This window comes from Phaseolus vulgaris, chromosome 5 (genome assembly GCF_051622355.1).
Source record: "Phaseolus vulgaris cultivar YP4 chromosome 5, ASM5162235v1, whole genome shotgun sequence".
Classification (NCBI taxonomy): domain Eukaryota; kingdom Viridiplantae; phylum Streptophyta; class Magnoliopsida; order Fabales; family Fabaceae; genus Phaseolus; species Phaseolus vulgaris.
Genome location: NC_143502.1, coordinates 40710256 through 40732809, shown reverse-complemented (window position 1 = coordinate 40732809; position 22554 = coordinate 40710256). Strand labels below are relative to the sequence as shown.

At 33.8% G+C, this 22554-nt stretch overlaps 2 protein-coding genes and 1 long non-coding RNA gene across 7 annotated transcripts; 1 reads left to right on the top strand and 2 right to left on the bottom strand.

Annotated features, from left to right (window-relative positions):
* Positions 1-3845: 3845 nt before the first annotated feature.
* LOC137817074 (uncharacterized) lies at positions 3846-9089 on the bottom strand. 3 transcript variants are annotated; one of them, XR_016521100.1, is made up of 3 exons: positions 8977-9089; positions 4595-4697; positions 3846-4123 (listed from the first exon to the last, which is right to left on the bottom strand). It is a non-coding gene; the product is annotated as an uncharacterized LOC137817074 (long non-coding RNA). The 3 variants fall into 3 exon arrangements; XR_016521101.1 differs by having other exon boundaries at positions 3846-4145; positions 8982-9089; XR_011081916.2 differs by having other exon boundaries at positions 8982-9089.
* On the top strand, positions 5567-8313 carry LOC137817071 (uncharacterized). Its single transcript, XM_068620296.2, has one exon. It carries the CDS (start codon positions 5836-5838, stop codon positions 8101-8103), a length of 2268 nt encoding a protein of 755 aa, XP_068476397.2. The 5' UTR covers positions 5567-5835; the 3' UTR covers positions 8104-8313.
* A 1147-nt stretch (positions 9090-10236) lies between the features above and the next one.
* On the bottom strand, positions 10237-22488 carry LOC137817070 (xanthine dehydrogenase 1). 3 transcript variants are annotated; one of them, XM_068620294.2, is made up of 15 exons: positions 22191-22488; positions 21910-22097; positions 21397-21496; positions 21163-21271; positions 19257-20744; positions 18287-18529; positions 17544-17858; positions 16533-16772; positions 15633-15917; positions 15301-15522; positions 13905-14066; positions 13264-13398; positions 12173-12409; positions 11483-11656; positions 10237-10592 (listed from the first exon to the last, which is right to left on the bottom strand). In XM_068620294.2, exons 2-15 carry the CDS (start codon positions 22043-22045, stop codon positions 10350-10352), a joined length of 4089 nt encoding a protein of 1362 aa, XP_068476395.2. In that variant the 5' UTR covers positions 22046-22097; positions 22191-22488; the 3' UTR covers positions 10237-10349. The 3 variants fall into 3 exon arrangements, with proteins under 3 accessions (XP_068476395.2, XP_090158740.1, XP_068476396.2); XM_090302614.1 differs by having other exon boundaries at positions 21910-22488; XM_068620295.2 differs by lacking the exons at positions 21910-22097; positions 22191-22488 and having other exon boundaries at positions 21163-21297; positions 21397-21489.
* Positions 22489-22554: the final 66 nt, after the last annotated feature.

The following is a 22554-nucleotide window of genomic DNA, read 5'->3' as shown; positions in this document are numbered from 1 at the left end:
AGCAACCCAATTACATTCCTTTGTTTGTTTATTTATTGCTGTCATGACTATATTTTATATGCGGGAACACTCCTAAAATAAAATGTTTTTTCTTAATTTAATTTTTTTTATAATAAAAAAAACTTAAAAATATTTGTCCTAATTATTTCATAACCATCTATCTAACATATTCCCACTCAAATATGGTATAACTTCACTTCCCAAAGACATACAAACCATGAAACTATGCTTCAGCTTTGGGCAGCTTTACAAATAAGACTTAAAAAATAAATCATAACTCACAATACAAAGCTTGACATAATCATAAACATAGATTCCCAATAAGAAAAAAATCATAACACATTCAAGAGGTCAGACAAAAATAAGGACAGAAAGGCCATTGCCCACTGCATAAATGGTTGGCAGCTAAGAGGATGAAAGTAATGGAAGCCGCAGCGAGGATTCAAAACGCATAATGGTTTTATTGCAATGGATGAATAGTACTCTAATTTCATCAATTTAGTATTATTTTTTTAAAACTTAAATTAACGTCACCGGCTGTGCTGTAAGTGCCGAAACCTAAAATAGTCAGCATATAATATGTAGTATAAATGTCCATGTAAAATAGATTTACATACACATTTTCACTAATATTACGATTAAATAATATAATACTGTTATATTCATGTGCACACCAAAATTATAATGAACCAGATTTTCTAGTAATCGGTACAGAAATTTGATATCATATATTTCGAAAACATCCACAGTACACAATATAGAAAAAAAAAATTTAAAATTCAAAGTTCCTTATATGTTTATATTTTTTTTCAAATTTTAAAAATATGTGAATTAATCTATTTTCCTAAGATATTGTTATGATTTTAAAGTTAAAATACAAAAAATAGGGTGTTTTTAAAATTTAAGTACCAAATACAAAATAAAAATACAGCTGAAGTTATGATATTTTTTATTAATGGGAACAAAAACAAAGAAAATCACACTTAACCGAGATTATATTTTAGAAGGATTGTAAGCTAAGAACAACGAGAACTAATAATATATTTAAAAACCTATAATTTTTTCTCTAATATTTATATGTGTATGTTTAGTTTGATATACCACATGTAACTAAACGTTATCTTTTTGTTAATAAAATCAAATTATGTCTAAATAAGTAAAATATATGGACGAATACTAGTTTCTTTTTTAAACATTGTATTATAAAGTTATTTATTTTTATTACATTAAATCAATCAAATTTTATGAATATTCTTCTAGAAGATACATTGCCTTACTAGAAAAAATAGATGAACTATATTTAAGAAATGCAAGTAACAATTAACAAAACACAAACCTTTCTTGTATTACCAATTGAAATATGTTCTTCATTTCAACTGGAAAACATTTCCTAATTTTGCATTCGCATTTAAACATTATCACATATAGAGTCGCGTTTACATTGTATTCGATTGACCAAAAAAGGAAAAGAAAAAAAAGTGACAAGTACAAATGAGTAGCTTTATATTTCTTGGTATAAAGGAAAAGAGAAAAAAAAAAAAATAGGATTTCATACGATTTTATAATTTTTTTCTGAAATATATTTTCACTGGATATGTTTTTTTGTTTTTCTTTTCAAGAATATACTTTTTGTATTTTGGATTTTTTTTTTCTAGAATGAGAGTTTGATTTTCCAATTTTATTCCAGAATTTTATTTTCATAACACAAAAATATTTTTTTTTTCAGAATATATTTTTTAATTCTAAATTTTCAATTACAGAATAATGAATAATATTGGAAATTCAAGAGTTGATTGGATGCAAGTGGAAAAATCATTGGATGTAGGAAACAATTGTCCTAAATTTCGCACATATTGTATAAAAGTTAGATAAATCTTTAAACCATTATTTTGAGATTAATTTCTATATACTCTTATTGTAAAACAAATTACACTTTCAATCAATAAATATCATAAGAATTAATTATATCATCAATAAATTATAAAGTATTACTCATTTTTTTATTACAAAAATGAAAATAAATTTATACTCATGTTACTAAACTAACTATATAAAAAATTAAGCAATTTCCTTTCCAATTTAAAACCTTTTCATAGATGTATTTTGTTATCCTTCTTTAATACATGCATTAAATGGGAATTCAAATATATCGCTATAATATCTATTAATTGTTGTGATATGATAACAAAGTAAATTCTTAATAAATATGTTTTCCTATAAAAGAAAAACGTGTTAAAAAAATATTATGAAATGGTCTGAAAATAATGTTCAATCGTGGATATTTTTTTGTTTTTTCTTTTATAAATTTACGTGAGAACGTGGTTTCGTGATAGACAAAACAACAATATTTTTATACTCAAATCTTGCATGATCTATAATAGGTAATAACTTTTTCTTTATTATTTCTATCAACTTAGTCTTTAAATGTTAACAAAAAAATTTAAAAGGAACTTCCACCTTGTTACGTTCGTATCAAATTACTAAAAGTTAATAAATAAATAAATTTTGAAATTATAACCTTTATATTTCACATTTATTATTAGTTTCAATAAAATTCTTACATAAAATTCATTTTAATAAATTTCCCTTTTTATTATAACTGTAGGAAGAATATCTATCTGAAATTAAACATGAAAGTGAAAAATGAAATTGTTTTTAAGAATTTATTTTAATTTATTTAAGTCCTGAAACTAAATTGAAAACTCTCATGGATCAAATTGTTCATTATAATATAACTAACAATATAATGTCAGGTATTGTTAAATTTTGGTGTGCATTGAGACAAATTTTTGTTTTTTTTTTTTTATTGAAGAATATTGATAAAGCTTAAAGTATTACACTTATATTTTCTTCTTATTTGTAAGAAATAATGCAAACAAATTGAAATAACAAAATTCCTTTATAAAAAATTATTAGTGCTGTATAATATCATAATATAATAAATACTTTATGCAAATAGTTCTTTACTAATTACTTCAAGAGTAAAAGTTAATAAAATAAATTTACATTATGCATAAAAGTTAAGATCAAACGATATATATTTTAATTTTACATCATTATTCAATGAATAATTATTGTATATGACCAACATTTATTCATTTTTTAAATAATAATTATCTAAAAATCATATTAAAGTGATTTTTTTATTAAACTCAAAAATCAAAGAGTTATAAATCTGATACATGGTTTGATCTCATTGTATTTAACTATTATTGTTCTGGTTTAAAGTTTAGTATTTTGAATTATTATTTTTAACTGATCTTTTTATGATTCAAAATCTTATTTTAAGTTTTTTATTAAATAAAAATGAAGAACTAACATGGTTGAAGGACAATCATGCTTCTTAATAAATATGTAAGTGGACAAAGATTGGATCTCATGTCTGTCTGAACACAAAAAATATATAAAAACAAGTCAACCTCTTAACTACGACTCAATTTTTTTATTAAAAGATATCTCAAATTTAAAAAAAAAAGAGAAAAAAAAGCAAGAACCCAACATATACCAAATTTAAAATAAAAAATAATGTATGAAATAAGAGCATTGATAAATTTAATTACATAAACAATTGCATTTTCAGTTCCTGAAATTATGAAAATTAATTTAATTAACGTTCGGGAATTAAGGAATTAATTGACCAATCTTCGTAATTTCCACATAAAACCATATCCAACATATTGAATAAAGAAAATACAAAAAGTTGAAAAGCCAAAAATTATCTCTTTTCCCCAAAAAGCTAAAAAGTTTGTAAACTCCATATCACACAAAATTAATCTCAACTCTTTTTTTCCATGAAGAATATGCGTACCAGTGAATTGAAAAATAACATAAAATAATAATCTTACTCCTGAATCCAAAATGGAATGGTTAAAATTGCTTCTTACTATATCAGAGAAGTTGCATTTTAGAAGATATTATCTATTTTCATGAAATTTACAGGGAAATAAATTAGGTTTAAGGAGAACCTGAGGGAGGGAAGATTATGGATGGCTTCCCACAGCTGGCCACACCAACTCGTTGACAATGTCAACCTCAATTATTTGTGAACCCAGGTTAGATTAGAACTCAACTGCAATGGAATATGATGCAATTCTCTTTCAGCCAAACACAAAGCAGAGGTTACCTGTAGCAGTACCATGTCAAACCTATACATGTTCATTACAATGTCTGTGTATTAATGAGTTTGATTAGGGAGTTGAAAATAGAAATACTAAACTAAATGAGATGAGTAATAATATAATTAAGTGAATTTAAAACTTCATGAATTCAGGGAAAATGTCTTATAGGAGAGACATCACTGTTCATCCAAATTTCAAAACTAAGATCACTTTAATATGAGCTATATATTTCTCCCATATTTTTTATGTGATGAGAGATAATTGTTGTTACTTGAGGTGTCAACCTGAAATGTTAAATTGCATAATGATACCTACCATAAAAACTTTTATAAAAAAAATGATATATATATATATTTGGGTGCAGATAAATATACAAGCAGCATGTAATTTACTACCATCTATTATTTCTGACATCAAAACCTAAACTAGGTATTCTGATCGTATTCTTCCTAGTGTAACTCATGACTAATTTGTACCTTAACTTGATAAGAAAATGAATCTCCAATGTCTTTGGCATTGAGTCTATGACAGACAGAAATAGTTCATTTTGACATGCACGTTAATAAATCTAATAGTTCCCTGCACGATGTCAAGGACATAATAAATCAGCAAGAGGAATAAGTGGAGCAAGTTGTGTTTTTCTATGCAATTAAATGACTATCAAAATGCAACTTGTGTTTATCTATGAAATTAAATGACCATCAGAATGCAACAAATGGATTATCTTATATATAGAATAAATGCCTTTGAATTCTTTCAAGTCTAAACAACACGAAGATGGCAGAGTAACAACAGTAGCAGCCTTCTCTAATATCTCTAAAACAGTACATATAGCAAGTATAATGAAATCACTACAAAAAAAATGGGTTCTACCTGCAGAGTTCGCACTAGACCAGTAATGTAATGGAAAATTAGAATCGGATAGGGAAACCACTAAAAATGAAGCTAAGAACATGGACCTTCAGTCTTAGTTACTTAGATGCTCAATGTTAATGTGGAAAAACAAACATTAGTCAAGTAACAATAATATTACATCAACAGTTAAACCTTGAAAACTTAATCAAATGGGTAACTGATCAAAGGTTCATTAGACCAAATTTTGTACGGATGAGAAAAACCATAAAATGGTCTAAGGTAATTATACCAAGATAAAACTATAAGAATACATTCTCATGGGGATAATTGTAATTATAGTTATTGTCATGACTTGAGAATGTAAGTTTGCCTATTGATGGGGATGTCTGGTAGGTTTTTGTTTTCACCGACACCCTGACATTTGACTTCAATATGATGTTTGTTACTTCTGGTATGCTCAAATATAATCACCGGTTCTCTAAAGTTTAATGGAAATAATCACAGCTAGCTGCTTTAACGCGCATTTTCAAAATGTGAACCAATTTAACTAGTACTTACGTCCAACCATGTCATTGCCACCTTTCTTTCTTGACTTTGTTGCTGATTCATATCAAAAGAAATATGAGTTCACATAATGGAGGCCCGCAACTTCAACTCCAAATAATGATTTGAACAAAAGGGTAATGTGCAGCACGTATATTTAAATCCTTAACCAGTCTGTCGATGCATTTAAGAACTAAATAGTATCAGCCATAACTGAAGGCTAACACTATATAAAGGGTTATGATGCATAGTTTGCAAATGCAAGCATAGAAGAGCATAGCTCATCTAAACAAGGACTGCTACTGCATACTGACAGAAGATGAGAACATCAGCAGGGCCGAGGCACTGGCCTCGACTCATCTATGGATTGGCATTTTGCCTAATTGCTATCAATGTCGCTGGTGATGATCATAAGACTTACTATTCATCCCAGCCAACCTATTACTCTCCACCAAAGCATGCAGAACACCCACCCCACCATCACAAATCACCTCCACATGAATACAAATCTCCACACCACCATCAAAAATCACCTCCTCATGCATACAAATCTCCACCTTCACCTTATGTCTATAAGTCACCACCACCTCCCTCTCCTTCACCACCACCTCCATACATCTACAAGTCTCCTCCACCACCATCCCCATCACCACCCCCACCATATGTTTATAAGTCTCCTCCACCTCCATCCCCATCACCACCCCCTCCTTATGTTTACAAGTCTCCCCCACCTCCATCTCCTTCACCACCTCCTCCATATGTTTACAAATCTCCCCCTCCACCATCTCCATCACCTCCCCCTCCTTATGTCTACAAGTCTCCACCACCTCCATCCCCCTCACCTCCTCCACCATATGTGTATAAGTCTCCTCCATATGTCTACAAATCTCCCCCTCCACCATCTCCATCACCTCCCCCTCCTTATGTTTATAAGTCTCCACCACCTCCATCCCCCTCACCTCCTCCACCATATGTCTACAAGTCTCCCCCTCCACCATCTCCATCACCTCCCCCTCCTTATGTTTATAAGTCTCCACCACCTCCATCCCCCTCACCTCCTCCACCATATGTCTACAAGTCTCCCCCTCCACCATCTCCATCACCTCCCCCTCCTTATGTTTATAAGTCTCCACCACCTCCATCCCCCTCACCTCCTCCACCATATGTCTACAAGTCTCCCTCTCCACCATCTCCATCACCTCCCCCTCCTTATGTTTACAAGTCTCCACCACTTCCATCCCCCTCACCTCCTCCACCATATGTCTACAAGTCTCCCCCTCCACCATCTCCATCACCTCCCCCTCCTTATGTTTATAAGTCTCCACCACCTCCATCCCCCTCACCTCCTCCACCATATGTCTACAAGTCTCCCCCTCCACCATCTCCATCACCTCCCCCTCCTTATGTCTACAAGTCTCCACCACCTCCATCCCCCTCACCTCCTCCACCATATGTCTATAAGTCTCCTCCATATGTCTACAAATCTCCCCCTCCACCATCTCCATCACCTCCTCCTCCTTATGTTTACAAGTCTCCCCCACCTCCATCTCCTTCACCACCTCCTCCATATGTTTACAAATCCCCTCCTCCACCTTCTCCATCACCTCCCCCTCCTTATGTTTACAAGTCCCCACCACCTCCATCTCCCTCACCTCCTCCACCATATGTGTACAAGTCTCCTCCATATGTCTACAAATCTCCCCCTCCACCATCTCCATCACCTCCTCCTCCTTATGTCTACAAGTCTCCACCACCTCCATCCCCCTCACCTCCTCCACCATATGTCTACAAGTCTCCCCCTCCACCATCTCCATCACCTCCCCCTCCTTATGTCTACAAGTCGCCACCACCTCCATCACCCTCACCTCCTCCACCATATGTCTATAAATCTCCCCCTCCACCATCTCCATCACCTCCCCCTCCTTATGTCTACAAGTCCCCACCACCTCCATCCCCATCACCTCCTCCACCATATGTGTACAAGTCTCCCCCTCCACCATCTCCATCACCTCCCCCTCCTTATGTCTACAAGTCCCCACCACCTCCATCCCCCTCACCTCCTCCTCCATATGTCTACAAATCTCCCCCTCCACCATCTCCATCACCTCCCCCTCCTTATATTTACAAGTCTCCCCCACCTCCATCTCCTTCACCACCTCCTCCATATGTTTACAAATCCCCTCCTCCACCATCTCCATCACCTCCCCCTCCTTATGTTTACAAGTCCCCTCCACCTCCATCCCCCTCACCTCCTCCACCATATGTGTATAAGTCTTCTGAATATGTCTACAAAGCTCCCCCTCCACCATCTCCATCACCTCCCCCTCCTTATGTCTACAAGTCCCCACCACCTCCATCGCCCTCACCTCCTCCACCATATTTGTACAAGTCTCCTACATATGTCTACAAATCTCCTCCTCCTCCATCTCCATCACCTCCCCCTCCTTACGTTTACAAGTCCCCACCACCTCCATCCCCCTCACCTCCTCCACCATACGTGTACAAGTCTCCTTCATATGTCCACAAATCTCCCCCTCCACCACCATATATCTACAAGTCACCACCACCTCCTGCATCAGGCTATTAAGCTAACTAAACCAACGTATATTGTTTCAACAAGTTTATGCAACACATTACTGCGACAACTATTAAGACTTCGTCAATAATACGGGGATTACACTGAAGAGCCTTGTTATGAATGTAGCTCCATTGGGTCATTTATTAGTACCAATTCAAAAGTTTGTCTAATTTTAAATTTTATCATATAATATTATATACAGTAATTTGTTTTTGTTAAGTTTCCATTTTGGCATTTCCTTGTTTCTACGATATGATCTTAAGGTAGTTCGTGCCCAGCTCCTTCAGTATAAAGATTTTATTCGATATCATAAAATAAACCTCATAGTAATCTATTGTCGAAACATTGGCTGTTTGTCTCTAGACTTACACGTGGAATCTTGAAAATGACGGGCTCTTTGAAAGGGAATATAATAACAATAAAAGAAAAAAACATGTTTTCTCCATCTGACATCCATGTTTGTTCAAACAATGCACTGGTGAAATTCATAAAGAGACATTTGGGTCAAATTGAGTACAGGGTTTTCGAAATGTCTCTTTTGCAGCATATTGGAAACGTTAATTAATTCGTCAGAAGAATGAACATAATGAACACCAACCCAAAATTTGATTACTCTGGAATTTACTACGCCAAATAACCCAACTGAAATTCGTCCGAAATTATGAATCACAGACTACTTAGACATGGAAAGAAATACCCTCCTCGGGACCAATAATCTAATGCAACATAAACACTATTAGGAAAGGGAGACACTGAAGTGTGAATATTTGGAAGATAATTAAAACAGTGATCATTTAAATTGAGCAATTAATTAATTAATTAATACGAAGCATGATAGATAGTTAAACATTGTAATTGTACAAGAGGCAGAGGAATTAGAACCTTACAATGTTTGAGAATCCTTCCATTCTTCAAAACAATGTTGGTGTGCATACCTTGAAATGAAGGGTCACAGAGACAACAAATAGAAAAGTGCAGAGAGAAGAGAAAGACTGTCACTGCAAAAGTGATACTTTATAACTAGTTATAATAATATATTAATATTTTAAGTTAAAAACTAAAAGTTAATATAATTAAAATATTAGTATATTAATTGTCAAGTGGTTTTTTATTAGTAGATGTCAAATGTTGGTTTACAATTGAACTATTTGACTGGAGCAACCAATTTTAAGTAAAACCAATGTGATTAACAAAATTGGTGGGACCATATTTTTTTTATAAATCCTGTTTTAGGTGGTTCCTTTTTTCCAAGTGACATAAAATTACTGATGTTTTTATATTACCAAATACCTGAGTCTCCTTTATTTCTTCAGTATATCATATTTGTTGATTTTTATATTTTTTAGAGTATGATGTGGGGAGATCATCTCTTGGTAAAAGGTTAAACCAAAACACTTACTCCATTATTTTGTTTAAATGTACAATAACATCAAAACTATAAAAAAATATTATTAACAGTTCCAATATATGTTTTTTTCATAGTCGATTGTAGTTTTTATTGGTGTATTAAAATACCCAAAGCATACACTTATAAAATTTTCAGAATAACTTTTTTTACACAAATTTCAGAATAACTTGAAAAGTAATTCACATTTAAACTTCATTTTATCCTTTTCAACAATTTATTATTTGATTTGATGATAATTGTGGGAGTAGTTCAGATAAAGTAATTGTATTTTCAGCCTTAGACTTAGAGACAAAGCTGTGAAACTAAATTTCAAGCCAAGAGGGTAAAGGTTAATTAAAACTCTGTAAAGTAATAAAAAAACTGTATCTTTGTTTAGTGAACCAATATATACACCCAACGTATAACATAAACATTATTATTAATAAACATAAATCACATATTTTATTTTTTATTAGAATTCAAATTTCATGTTACAAATGTTTATTTACATGTTACAAAAATATGCATTCTAAAGCAATCAATAGTCATAATTTTTATTGATTACACTAGAATAATTAAACAATTTACTTTAAAATTTTATATTTTTTATAGATAAATTATTTTCTCAATATATTAACCAAAAAAATATTTTCTCCTAATAAATACATTTCTTACTTTCTATTAAATTCTTTATCATAATGCTAAATTTTTTAAAAAATACAGACAAGGGTAGAGTCAGTAAGTTGCCGCTGCTATTATGGTGAATTGCTGCATCATATTTTTAGGTTTTTGGATATGCGAAACATTCATTATGACATTCTCATTTTGCTATGATAAGAAATTGACTGTGAAAGAAAAGAGCAGAGGATCACACACTAAGTTTGGGGTGGAAATCCGAGTTAACAAAGGACGTTGTTAATTCATCTAAACAAGCCATCCGAATTCTCTCAGGAGTTGCTGGACTGTCAAGAGGAAACCAGTCATAACACCCCATTTCAGCTCTGGCAGCTATGATGGCATCCTTGATGGCAAATAACACAGATGATGCTAGAAAAAATGGAGGCTCACCAACAGCTTTGGAAGAATGGATGGCCTTAACATTTGGATGACCCTATCAATCAAACAAGGTAAGTTATCAGACGTTGATATCTTCAATTTGTGATTATTGTACTACATATAGGGGAATAGCTAAACAGCCAAGTTAATCACCAATAAATGGCTTTATGTCATGTGGAAAACCTTCAACATCTTTATAGAATTGTGATTATATGACTCTTACTACAATTCAAACGCTATATAATATCAGTGTTTTAAATCTTTGGCCATGGGTTATGGAATGGGTTAGGGAAATGGGAAAACAATTTTTAAGAAATTAAGAGGCTTAAGATAAACAGGTAGCAATGTGTTTCTATAAATACCAAAAAGAAAATGACAACACAGCTCTCACGATTTTAGGCATAAATTCCAACATATTTAAATCAGATCGTGGGTATTTTATTCAGTTAGCAGAATGTTTTTATTGTGTGTTTGATGGGTGAGAAATAAGAAAAAGAGGGATAGATGAAAATAAATTTAACTTTCAGTCTCTTTTTCATCTATTTCCACTTATCCTCTTTATTTCTCTCCATTATACCAATTAAGATCTTAGATAAATTTTTCGAGACAGTCAATATCTCAGACTCCCACTACAGTAATCAACTCTTTTTTCCTCTTCCAAAAAGACATGTAACACAAATGATTTTTTTTATGCAAAGCGTCAAATCTATTAGTTCCATATTTCCCTAGTATTAGAATTGGGCCAGTAATTTTTGTTAATTACAAGGATTATCTTTGTTCATTTTTCATCTTTACACCAGCCAATATCCTCCCTATGTCAGGGATTAAACTCATGATTCCACTGTGCCACTGGAAAATGTAGCACATTGGAAGCATTTCAAGGTGAATCATCCACTTACCTCAAGAAAAGAGCAAAAAATAATTGTTCAGGGTTCAGGAATATACCTTCAGAAGTGAGACGTTAAATTTGAAGGGAACATCATTTACAGAAGGAATTTTATAAGCTCCAGGTCCAGTTGTGTAAAGGCATCCAGGCGTGATCCATTTATGTGCTGCATCTCCCCATTTAAGTTCTTCCAAAGCTACCCAACCCAAACCTTGAACAAAAGCTCCCTCGATCTGTGAAAAAAAAGCAAGAACAAATATGAAACTATCATGAAAAAATACAACAATTCAAGAATAGGGAGAAACTTGTTATTGAAAGGAGTGTTTAATCTTGTACACAAGCAAAGAAGACAACTTTCACCATTTTCCCAAAACCGTCTTGGTAGAAAGAATCCAGAACCAAAACTCAATAAAGACTTGTCCAAAAACAGTTTTTGAAAATTTTCATAATTCTCAGAAAGTGAAACCATTGCATATTAACCCAATGTTATTTTATCACAATCAAACAATATATTGTAATTTCTCTGATCAACCCAAAAAGTGAACACAAGCATTTTGTTTTAAAATAATGCTTAAAAATATTTAACTTATTTACGAAAGCCAAATATTAGGAAACTGACTTAAGATCTTTTCTATCAAATTTTTTTATTTCCGTTTAGAGGAATTCCTGTCCTCTCTACTGTGCTAGTTCTCCATCCTTAACCTTGTATATTCAGAAATTAATAATAAACAATCAAAGAAAAAAAGTACCTGTCCAACATCTATTGCTGGATTGAGAGAATAACCTAGATCCAGAAATACGTTTGCCATTCTCGTGTGAAAATCACCGGTCAAAGTGTCAATTTCAACCTCAGCAAATGCAGCCCCGTAAGTGAAATATCTAAAAGGTTTTCCTTTAGCCGTCACCCAATCAAAACCAATATCAGGCGTAATATAAAATCCATGGGCAGAAAGATCTATTCGCTCTGCATAGCACGCACAAACTAGCTGAAAATAACAAGAGCATAACAAAACAGGTTCAATAGTTTTCAATCACAAGACAAATTAGAACAGCAGAGACAATGGAAAAGTTCCTAGTAATGAAAAGACTTGTGGGCATAGTGTATGGTCTATATGACCTGTACACTTTAGCAGAATTCGTAACATAGCAGATATAATTTTTTATACAATCCTCTACCTAATGTAATCACTTTTATCTGTTTCATCTTGAAACCCAATATATTTACATGAAAGTATGGAAGATCTATTAAAGTGCCTTTTGTTTTTAACTTTTTAGAGATTCTAAAGAGCCTAAACATTTTCTTAATTTCTTCAGCATTTTTTTCATAAAATTTAGATTTAAATATATTTTTTCTCCGAAGTATGTTCAGAGTTTTGTTTTGGTTTTTAACAACCTTTTCCTTTTGTTCATCAATATTTCTTATGTTGTATTTCATCTATACCATTAAATTGAATCTGTTAATTTGACATGTCATCATATGATTAAAAAAAATGTGATAGAAAAAATAATTTCAAGGACAAAAAGAAAACTCACAAAATATTTTGCTGACTAAGAAAGAAAATCCAAAAATATTTTGAGGACCACTTAATAAATCAAATTTTTTTGAAGGATGAAATACTAAATAATTTTTTTAGGTACCAAAAGTAAAAAAGAAATATTAGGAACCAACAGAAAAATCCAAACATATTTCAGAGACAAAGTTTAGGGACCAAAAACATTTAAATCTAACATTCATATAAAAATACAGCTTCCATGAAATACAACGAACAAAATTTGCTTATTTCGTCATTTATTCTAACTAGATAGGTTGACTAAGAAACAAAGTTAAAAATTTGAGTACCTCGGCAAATGAGTTGAAGTTACGCTGTGAAGTAATAGGTTTCATGCGCGTCATTATCTGCTCACATGCATCTAAAACCGCTGCTCCATACATATCAGAACTTGCAGAAGCTGCTGTTGGAGAAGCATTAGGGACCTAATTTTGCAGCAAGCATGAGGAGATCAAGAAATTTAGCATCAGAAACAATAATCCAAGATTCAAGAAAGGGTGAAGAGGGGGGAATGGAAAAGGATAATCCAAATGAACCAGAAAATACAGAAGGATATTACTATGTTATTCAAAATATTTGTAAACAGCAAGGTTCCAAACACCAGTCTCCTTTTGCTAGCTTTAGTTCTTCTCCAAAATTACTTTGAAGAGTTGATCTAGTTTTATATAAAAGTGATTACAATGTTTCTTCTAATTATATTTTGCAAATCTGTGCAACTTTCTAAAACTACCAACTGGAGTTTGGAGTTCTAAACCTTGAATTTGACTTCACTGATTTTCTTTTGGAACAAGTCCACTTCACTAAAAACTCAAAAAAATGGCAAGGAACTGAGAAAAAAAAAAGTATTATTTACCTGGTAGTCTACTAGTAGCAGACACTAATTTCACAGAAGAAAAACAACATAAACACATTCAAAGAGTAACTTTAATACCTTGTCAGTACTAGTATCTGATATAAAAACAGAACTAAGAGGGATATTGAAAGCTGAAGCAGCAATTTGGGCAACCTTGGTATGCAAACCTTGCCCCATTTCTACACCCCCATGGGTAACTAAAACAGTTCCATCCGTATATACTTGAACCAGAGCACCAGCCTACAGTTATTAGGAAAATATGAAAGTACACCATTATTACTATCTAATAATGCACTCATTTCACAATAAAATAGGAATAAAATGCAAAAGAAAATTTTAAATGAAAGCACCACAAGAATATAAAAAATAAGCAAATAATGTAGGTCTAATTGAACTAAGAAGTCCTATGATTAGTATCATAGGAATTTGATTGGGCTGGGCTTCGTAATGTATACTTCTAGTATAAATAGCCCTCCCTTACCCTTAACATGATGTATACTATTCAGATCATATGTTATGCTTTAAAATTTGATGTGGTTTATGTCCATACTAGATGCAATATCCCATGCATTTGCGTGGGAAAGAAGAATAATACAGTGAGAATTAAAAAAAAATATATATGAAGCAACAGAATTCAAGAGGAAGAAAATGCAAGCAGCAGAATACGCCATATGATCCCTGCATTGACAGATTTATTACATGTAGAGATAACCTGAACTCTCATTTCCAGATCAACTGTCCCTTCTCTCAGTCGTAATTTTGTCAAGGAATTTCTCTTTATATACTTTCTCTGATGTAAGAGAGGTTTAAGAAAAAACATGATGCCCAAACCCCAAGCCCCTCAAGGTCCCTAACCCTTCTCTTTACACCTGAAGCCCAAGAATAATTAGGGCACATATTCCACTATAGGCAGCAGCAAGAAAAGGGGGGAGTTAGTTAAAAAGAGAGATTAAGAGTAGTTTGTTATCTAGAGCAGAGAAGAGAAGAGGAGCTAGAGTCTCATTTGGGAGATTCTGCTCGTTTCATTATCACATTTTGCAGATATATAATACAGAAAAATGCATTAACTGATAGCAACTACTATCAGAAAAATCCCACACTAATTGATAACTTCAACCTATTTTAAAGGGAATGTGTATTGGCTAGAACTGAGTGCATCAACTTATTTTAGTTAAACAATTGTTCTGAGAAGTCTTGATAACTGATAGTAGAAAATGAAACACAGAAATTTTTTAATTATAAAATAAAATAAAAAAACAAAATGAAAAAAAAAAATCTATATTAGAAATAAACTCTGGACAGTCCCTAACAGCTGCTACCCAATCTTGTATACCAGAAATTTCGTTACCACAAACAAAATAAAACAAACTTCACAAGATTTTGCTTATCTCCTAGAATTTCAGTTGAAAATTGAAATCACTTTAAATTTCATTTTAAAAAAAATTAAAATATCATGACAGAATTCAGATTTTACCTGGTTCATAAGCTTCGTTGTAAAGGATATACCAAACTTATTAGGAACCATAGCAATGCCACGCTTCCTCCAGCGATTATGCCTATTGAATTGGTCAACTTCTTCACGTGCCTTCGCAAAGTCACAAGATAACTTAAGCTCATTCCACAATGGGTCTAGTGTGCTGTACTGAACTTTCTGGCCATAATGCAGAATGGATCCTTCTCCTTGAAAGTTAATTTCCTAGAAAGAAACTTAGTTCAGGAAGATTGACTAGAGTAGCCAAAATCAAGTGAGATGACAGTGAAATTTCAAATCTACAAGACAGAGAAATCCAAAATTCTGCAACTTACCCTTATCTTTTCTGGACTCATCTTGAGTTCCACAGCAATCCTTTGAATCCAGTTTTCAGTAATCAGCATGCCTTGAGGTCCACCAAATCCACGGAAAGCAGTGTGGCTAGGGAAATTAGTGAAGCAAACTCTCCCCACTATTCTCATATTTGGTATTTCATATACATTGTCTGAATGAAACATAGCACGTTCAAGGATGGCAAGTGACAGATCCAGTGAGTTTCCACCATTGTTATAAATTTCAAGATCCACTGCAAGTACTTTCCCTTCATTTGTAAATCCAACCTGAATCAGATAATAACCCTCATTAATAACTCAACTACATGAAAAAAAAAATTGCTGTTACTGAAAACAATTGACAAGAACAAGAATGTACAAAATCACGGATTAGCAAGAAGCAAAGCAAGGTTAATTATCTCTTCCTGGTAAGATTTTTTTTTCCAGAATTGAGTTCAAATGGATGATGATAATCCATTAAAAAAGGGAATATGTAAACCTATGAAAACATTTGGAGAAACCATTAAATATTGGTTTGAACAGTTTTCACAAATTTTGGTTATTGATAGAAATCAATGGAATTGAGTAATCCATGTAGCTGATCTCCACCCTGGAGGAACAAGATAAAAGGGGTGGGGGTTGTCCTCATTGTTGTAAGGAAGCAAAACAAGAGCCAAATGAACATCACAATAAGGAAAGAACAAAGGATGTCAGACAGTCAATTATGGGCTTGCAAAGCAAACACCAAGAGAAGATATTCTCGAAATCATATTGTGGCAAAAATAGGGAGCGCAAGTATCACATATATTTTAAAAATACAGAATTTCACAGGATTTAGTTTCAGTAAAACATTGATGTATAAAGAAAAACACCACTTAAATGCAAGTAAATAGTAGTCCATACCTTGTACTTCCCTAGGAAACTATGGCGTTGCCCAGTTATCATCATGTCTACATCTCGGTCCAGAGTGATTTTCACTGGCCGATTCAAGAGATAGGATGGAACTGAAGCTGCAGCAGCAATAAAGGCTGATCTTGTCTCCTTCCCCCCAAAACCACCACCAATTCGCTTTGTTTTGCAAACTACCTTTGACATGGGAAGGCCAAGAACATGAGAAACATATTTCTGGTGCTTCTGAGGGGCCTGCAACAACACAATGCGGTTATTTTCTTCAAGGTAACAACGAATACCAGCCAGCACCACTCAACACTAACAGACATGCATAACTACCTTCCATAGGTCTAGGCCTATCTAACACAACTGAATAAGAAAGTGAGACTGAAGAAAACAACACCAGCGCCCACAAAAATCTTGCAACAGAAAAACAGAGGACTAAATTTTTCTACCCAGTCAAAATGGAAGGAAAGGAACCATCTGAGCATGTTGATAATCCTCTTTATTTAGTCGTCTATCCTTCTCAATGCCAATACCATCATAAAATAAAATTTCAACGATGTCCACATAAGCACCATCTCTTAATAGTCTTTTTTGCTGCAAATTTTCATTTTTCTGTCCAAAGCTTTAGATAAAAAATGCTGACATAAAAACAAGCCTGTTTATTCATTATTCAACTAAAATTTCAGTATACCTCTATCCCATTTTGAGTTGTACAGCATATAAAACAACATGCCTTAGTAAAGAAATATTAATTATGCCAAAGACAAAGTTTCCAAAATGGAATAAGTTGTATAATTGAATGCCCTCCTATTTACTATTTGTCCATTGTTTAACTCTGCTATGATCATTATATAGATCTGCAGTTCTCAATACTTAATTGTATACAAATACTAAAGTGGTTCAGACATACATGAGTGAATCCTTCCATAAAAGCAATAGAGAGGATTAAACAAGTTAAATATTTCATACAACTTCAGTTTCCGAAATGTACATGTATTAAAAAATTGTGTAACTTACTTGAGTAGATGATATCATATGAACTTCATTTCCTCCATCCACTGTCCATATCAAACTGCTATGTGGCTCCAGATAAAAGTGTTCCTGACCTCCCATGTTAACTTCCCCTTCAATTATTCTATCACATAGACCTGATTGAAAACAGTGATTAACATCACCTTTACTCAAACACTTTTCTGTGTTGGGATGAAAACTTCTAGCATTGATAGCATCCTGTATTGAAAGGATAGCTGGAAGCTCCTCATAGTTAACGTGAACTTTTCTTGCTGCAATCTTTGCATTTTCATGAGTATCGGCCACAACTATTCCTATAACCTGGAAACGTACATGTATATCCCATTGACTAATAGTGGCAAAAGGCTAATGCAAGACTAAATATTCCATTAGAATTTATTACTAATGCATGCAAGTGCCATCCTTCAATTCAGAGATTTGGTCAGATGCGTACAGAAAGTGAAAGGCAATCATTAGTGGGAGGCTAAGTGATTATTTCGGTGTGATTGGGCAGGAAGCCATAGTTAATTGGGAAATTTTCATTATAATATAAGACCTCGAAGTACAATTCGTTGTATATTTGTATGATTAGATGATAAGCTAACTGTGAAGACTAGTTAACAGAAGATTGTGAGGGATGTAAAGCATGAAGAGTAAAGTGTGTAGATTGAAGTCAGAATTAATTTCCCTTAAATCTAAAAAATATAATAAGAAATCACTTGTGAGATACTATTCAGTAAAATAGGTACCTGGCCCACACAAGTGACATGATCTACAGCAAAAAGCTCCTCATCAGCAACAACTGGTCCAATTTTATTATCACCTGGTATATCTTTGGCCAGAAATAAGCTCACAAATCCAGGTGAAGATATGGCCTCTGAATCATCAATACTAATTATTCGGGCATGGGGTTTTCTACTCAAAACTAAAGCAGCATGCAAACCATTTGGAGGCATTTGTGTGTCATCAGCATATTCTGCCTCTCCTGTAACCTGAGTGCAAGTTATGTTAGCCGGGTAGCCAAGCGTTCAACAGAAAAGTAGAAGGCATAATTTGCAGAAAATGAATACATTTGCCAAACATACGAGAAAGACGGACAAGACCTGAGGTAAAATGTGAAAGGTATGAAAGAGAGAGGGAGGAGAATGTGGGTAACAAACGATACAGGCAACTCATTAACACAAAATACTACAAAGTATGATTAGAATTTGCTGGATAAACCAATAACAAGGATCCCATATATTTAAAAAATTTAGAAAAAAAAAAGTACCCAACAAAAAGGCATATCGTTTCAAAGTTTATGTGTTTGTATATAAGAAACTAAATCCATGTCTATCATTGAATGGTCCCAAAAGGCATCAATACCAATAACATGCCAAGACAGAGGAATGATAATGGGCAAACTAGATAAAAAGAGCATGGAAGTTGCATTTTGCATATAAAATATGGGGACAATGGGGATAATATATGTTTCTTCAGAGCATCTCAGGTTTGACATATGACTTCTTTATAGGGTCAAAAAGTAACAAATTCCTGCCACGGTTTAAAGTCCACTACAACGTAGAGATAAGTAATAGGATTTAATCATTCATACAATCACATTTGCAAATTAAACAGAGAGAGAAGCACGGAAAAAAGATACAACATTTTATAAATAATTTAGGGAAGAATACATAATGTAAACTTGGGATATGACTTTGTCAAATAAGTTCAACAAACCTGAAGTCTTGCAGATAAATGGACCTCTGGAGAACCCACTGAAGTCCCACGTTTCAAGATTTCATAGTCCTGAGATCCAGTGATTGGTGGGCGATGGACTGAGTGCACAGCAGATAGATGGGATAATGGTATACCCTCTTTGATGCTATCCATTTGTTGAGACACCCAAAGAAAAAATTTAAAAAAGAAACTTAGAGTCAAAGATTTCCGGAACTCTATCATTCCACCAGGAGCATTGTCCTTGAGTAATATATCCTTTTGTAAGACTTTCAATGCATTTTGCAACAGATCTTGGTCCCAAATCTTTCCTATTAGAAATTCCTTAGTTTTTGTTGCTGCAAGTGAATATGGAGCCACCCCACCATAAAAAAGTGATGCATCAGCAACCACCCAGTTTTCAGTATGTTCCTGAAGATGAACACGAAAACCAGCATTTACAATTGCAATATCATCATCCCTTCTGTGAGACTGTTTAAACTCTTTCACAAACTCAAAAGTCCTATTCCAAGGCAGGAATATTGACAGCAAGATTTCACCACTTGCCAAATCAACTTTACGATAACCTGGGAGGAAGAAATTTTCTGCCAGGACTGTCCTTATGTGTCCTTTAGAATCAATAATTTGAAATTTTGCTCTAGCTGCCATCCATAGAGGATTCAGATCTGATATTGGACTGGCAGTACATATATTCCCACCAACTGATGCAGCATTCCTTATCTGTGTTCCAGCAAACCATTTCAATTGCTCAATAAAAGCCTTACAAGACAAGGTTTCATGAGCAGCTCGCTCATTTACAACCTTTTTTAAAAGAGTCATAAGATCAGATAGTCTTACTGCAGCACCTATCTCTATGCCATCATCCTTTGCATCCAAAACATTTAGTTCTGGCACATGCATTACAGAAATAAGAACCCGATACGGCATTCTCTTTAGCCTCATCTCAATTCCTACTTCAGTATTACCAACTAGTAACTTTGCATTGTCATATTTTGCTTTCAAATCCAATACATGTTGAAGTGTTAAAGGTCGATACCACATTAGCCCACCAAAACCAGTCAAGTTTAATGAGGTTGGTATTCTTAACAACAGTTCAGGAGGAAAAATAAGTTCCTTTTCTGTGTATTTGGTCCCATCTATTTCACTATAGGAAGTAGGTTCATATATATTATCACTGCCCATACATTTATCATTTACGCTGTTTAAATTGCACGAACAAGGTTTTCCTGTTGATGGGCAAACAGACTTGCCTTCCTCAAGGCTCAATGAGGAAACACCGGTATATAGGTCATTGCAAGTTTTTGCAAAGACACGGAATGCATCAAGAATGGGTCTGTAACCAGTACACCGACATAAATTTCCTGCAAGACATTCTTCTATTTGTTCTTCACTGGGTGGTGTTTGACTTGATCGCAATAATGCATACATGGACATGACAAAACCAGGTGTACAAAATCCACATTGTGAACCATGAGTTCGAGCCAGGGATTCCTGAAGAGATAAAAGGTTAAGTTCAAAGTATTGACAGGTAAATATAAATTTAAAAGGCTCAATTATATTTTTGTCCATGAAAAAAAAAACTATTTGTGATCCTTAATAATTGTATTCATCCCTGATCAAAAATTTATTTTATTTTGTCCTATAAGAGCGTTATCTAAATCACTTCATTTGACTGTTCAAAATGTTTCTACACAAATTTACGGATAATTTTTTTTTATTGATAAAAAGGTAAAAAATAATAAGAACCACAAATAAAATTCAATAATTTATCAAAAATCAAAACCTTATTTAAGCCAATGCCCGGAGATAAAGACATGACACCATGAGAACCAAACAAGACAACGATTCTCAAATAGCAGTTAACTAAACCACAAGCACGACAAAAGAAGATAGTACGAGCATGTGTCACCTGGACAGGGTGTAGTCCACGCTTGCAGCTTCCCAATCCCTCCACTGTAATCACATGCATCCCTTCTACAGAATATAGAGGAGCTAAGCAAGCATTGATAGCATAGTGTCTGAAAGAACATTTTCAATTTTCAAACTAAAATGAAAATTTGATGTCAACATACAAGAAAGAAGCGTTTCACAAGAAGGAGCATCAGAACATCAAGGCTCGAGAAAGAGTGAAAGACACACTTACGAGCATTTCCTCAATTGTCTATCATAATGAGAAACCATAACTGTGCAAGCTCCACAACCACCTTCCCCACATCCCAGTTTAGTCCCAGTCAGACCTATATCTTTTGTTCCAAAAAAAGTGGAAAAACCCATAATTAAGTTACCTTAAAACAATCATGGAGAAAAATCTACAAGAACAATCCAAAATCGAGCACCTACGAAATAAACGAATCATGAAACGCCTTGACTTTGCAAATAACTAACAACACATGAACAACACGCGTTCCAATTTTCTAGCGACCAATCAACAAATTCTAAAATAATAATTATAGTAAAAAGTCTTCAATTAATGAACCCAGCTTAAGAAGTTGCCATAACCTCACGCATGTGAAGTAAGCTACGGAACGGATCAAAAAGGTGTGAATAAACAGCTGTGGAGTTATTCCAACTCAACCAGTGGTCTCAAATATCCAATTCGAGCTCCAATTGCACGGTCTACAACGAAAATTAAAAAAAAAAAAACGGAAAACGATACCTCTGAGATACTCCAGAAGAGTCAAATGAGCCAATCCATCAGCTAACACTCTACGAACTCCATTAACATACACGATAGCCTCATTCGAGACGTTAACATCGTGTTCTCCCTTTTCCTCCGTTTTCAACGATCCCATGGAAACGAACGGAACGGAGCAGCTTTCTGCTTTCAGTGATTCTAACAAACTCCTACGGTTTTTCACAGCACTCAGTTAGCTCCACTTCACACTTCTGATGAGAACGAAACAAATAAACAGCGATTCAAAGGTGTCTCCAACTCACCCACGAAAGACGATTAGGCAATAAACGAATAAACAAATGAAACGTTGCAGAGAAGAAAAGGTTATAAAATTGAACAGGAAAAATTAAAAAAAGTGGAAAAGAGTTTTGGCGCAACGGATTTATCTTCTAGTGAATAACGCCGATTGGCTTATCGTTGTTGCGAATAGGAACGTCACTGTCTCTGCTACGTAGGATTCAAAATCACACACTATTTTTTTTTTTTTTCAGTGGAAAAAGTTGAGGCGGTTATCCAACGTTTCTTCCTACACCATAAAGATGCATTGCATTTATTAAAACCATTAAAAAAATCAGTTTATGATATTTATTGAAGTCCTAAAATGGAAAAAAAATATTCAACTTTATA

Bases quoted from the DNA above. Each gene is read 5' to 3' on its own strand.
- LOC137817071 (XM_068620296.2), top strand. From the start codon at position 5,836: ATGAGAACATCAGCAGGGCCGAGGCACTGGCCTCGACTCATCTATGGA.
- LOC137817070 (XM_090302614.1), bottom strand. From the start codon at position 22,045: ATGGGATCGTTGAAAACGGAGGAAAAGGGAGAACACGATGTTAACGTC. The intron at 14,067-15,300 runs GTAAAATCTGAA...TAATAACTGTAG, and splicing joins CAACGAAGCTTATGAACCAG to GCTGGTGCTCTGGTTCAAGT. The intron at 12,410-13,263 runs GTACTCAAATTT...TGTTATTTTCAG, and splicing joins ACTTCAACTCATTTGCCGAG to CTAGTTTGTGCGTGCTATGC.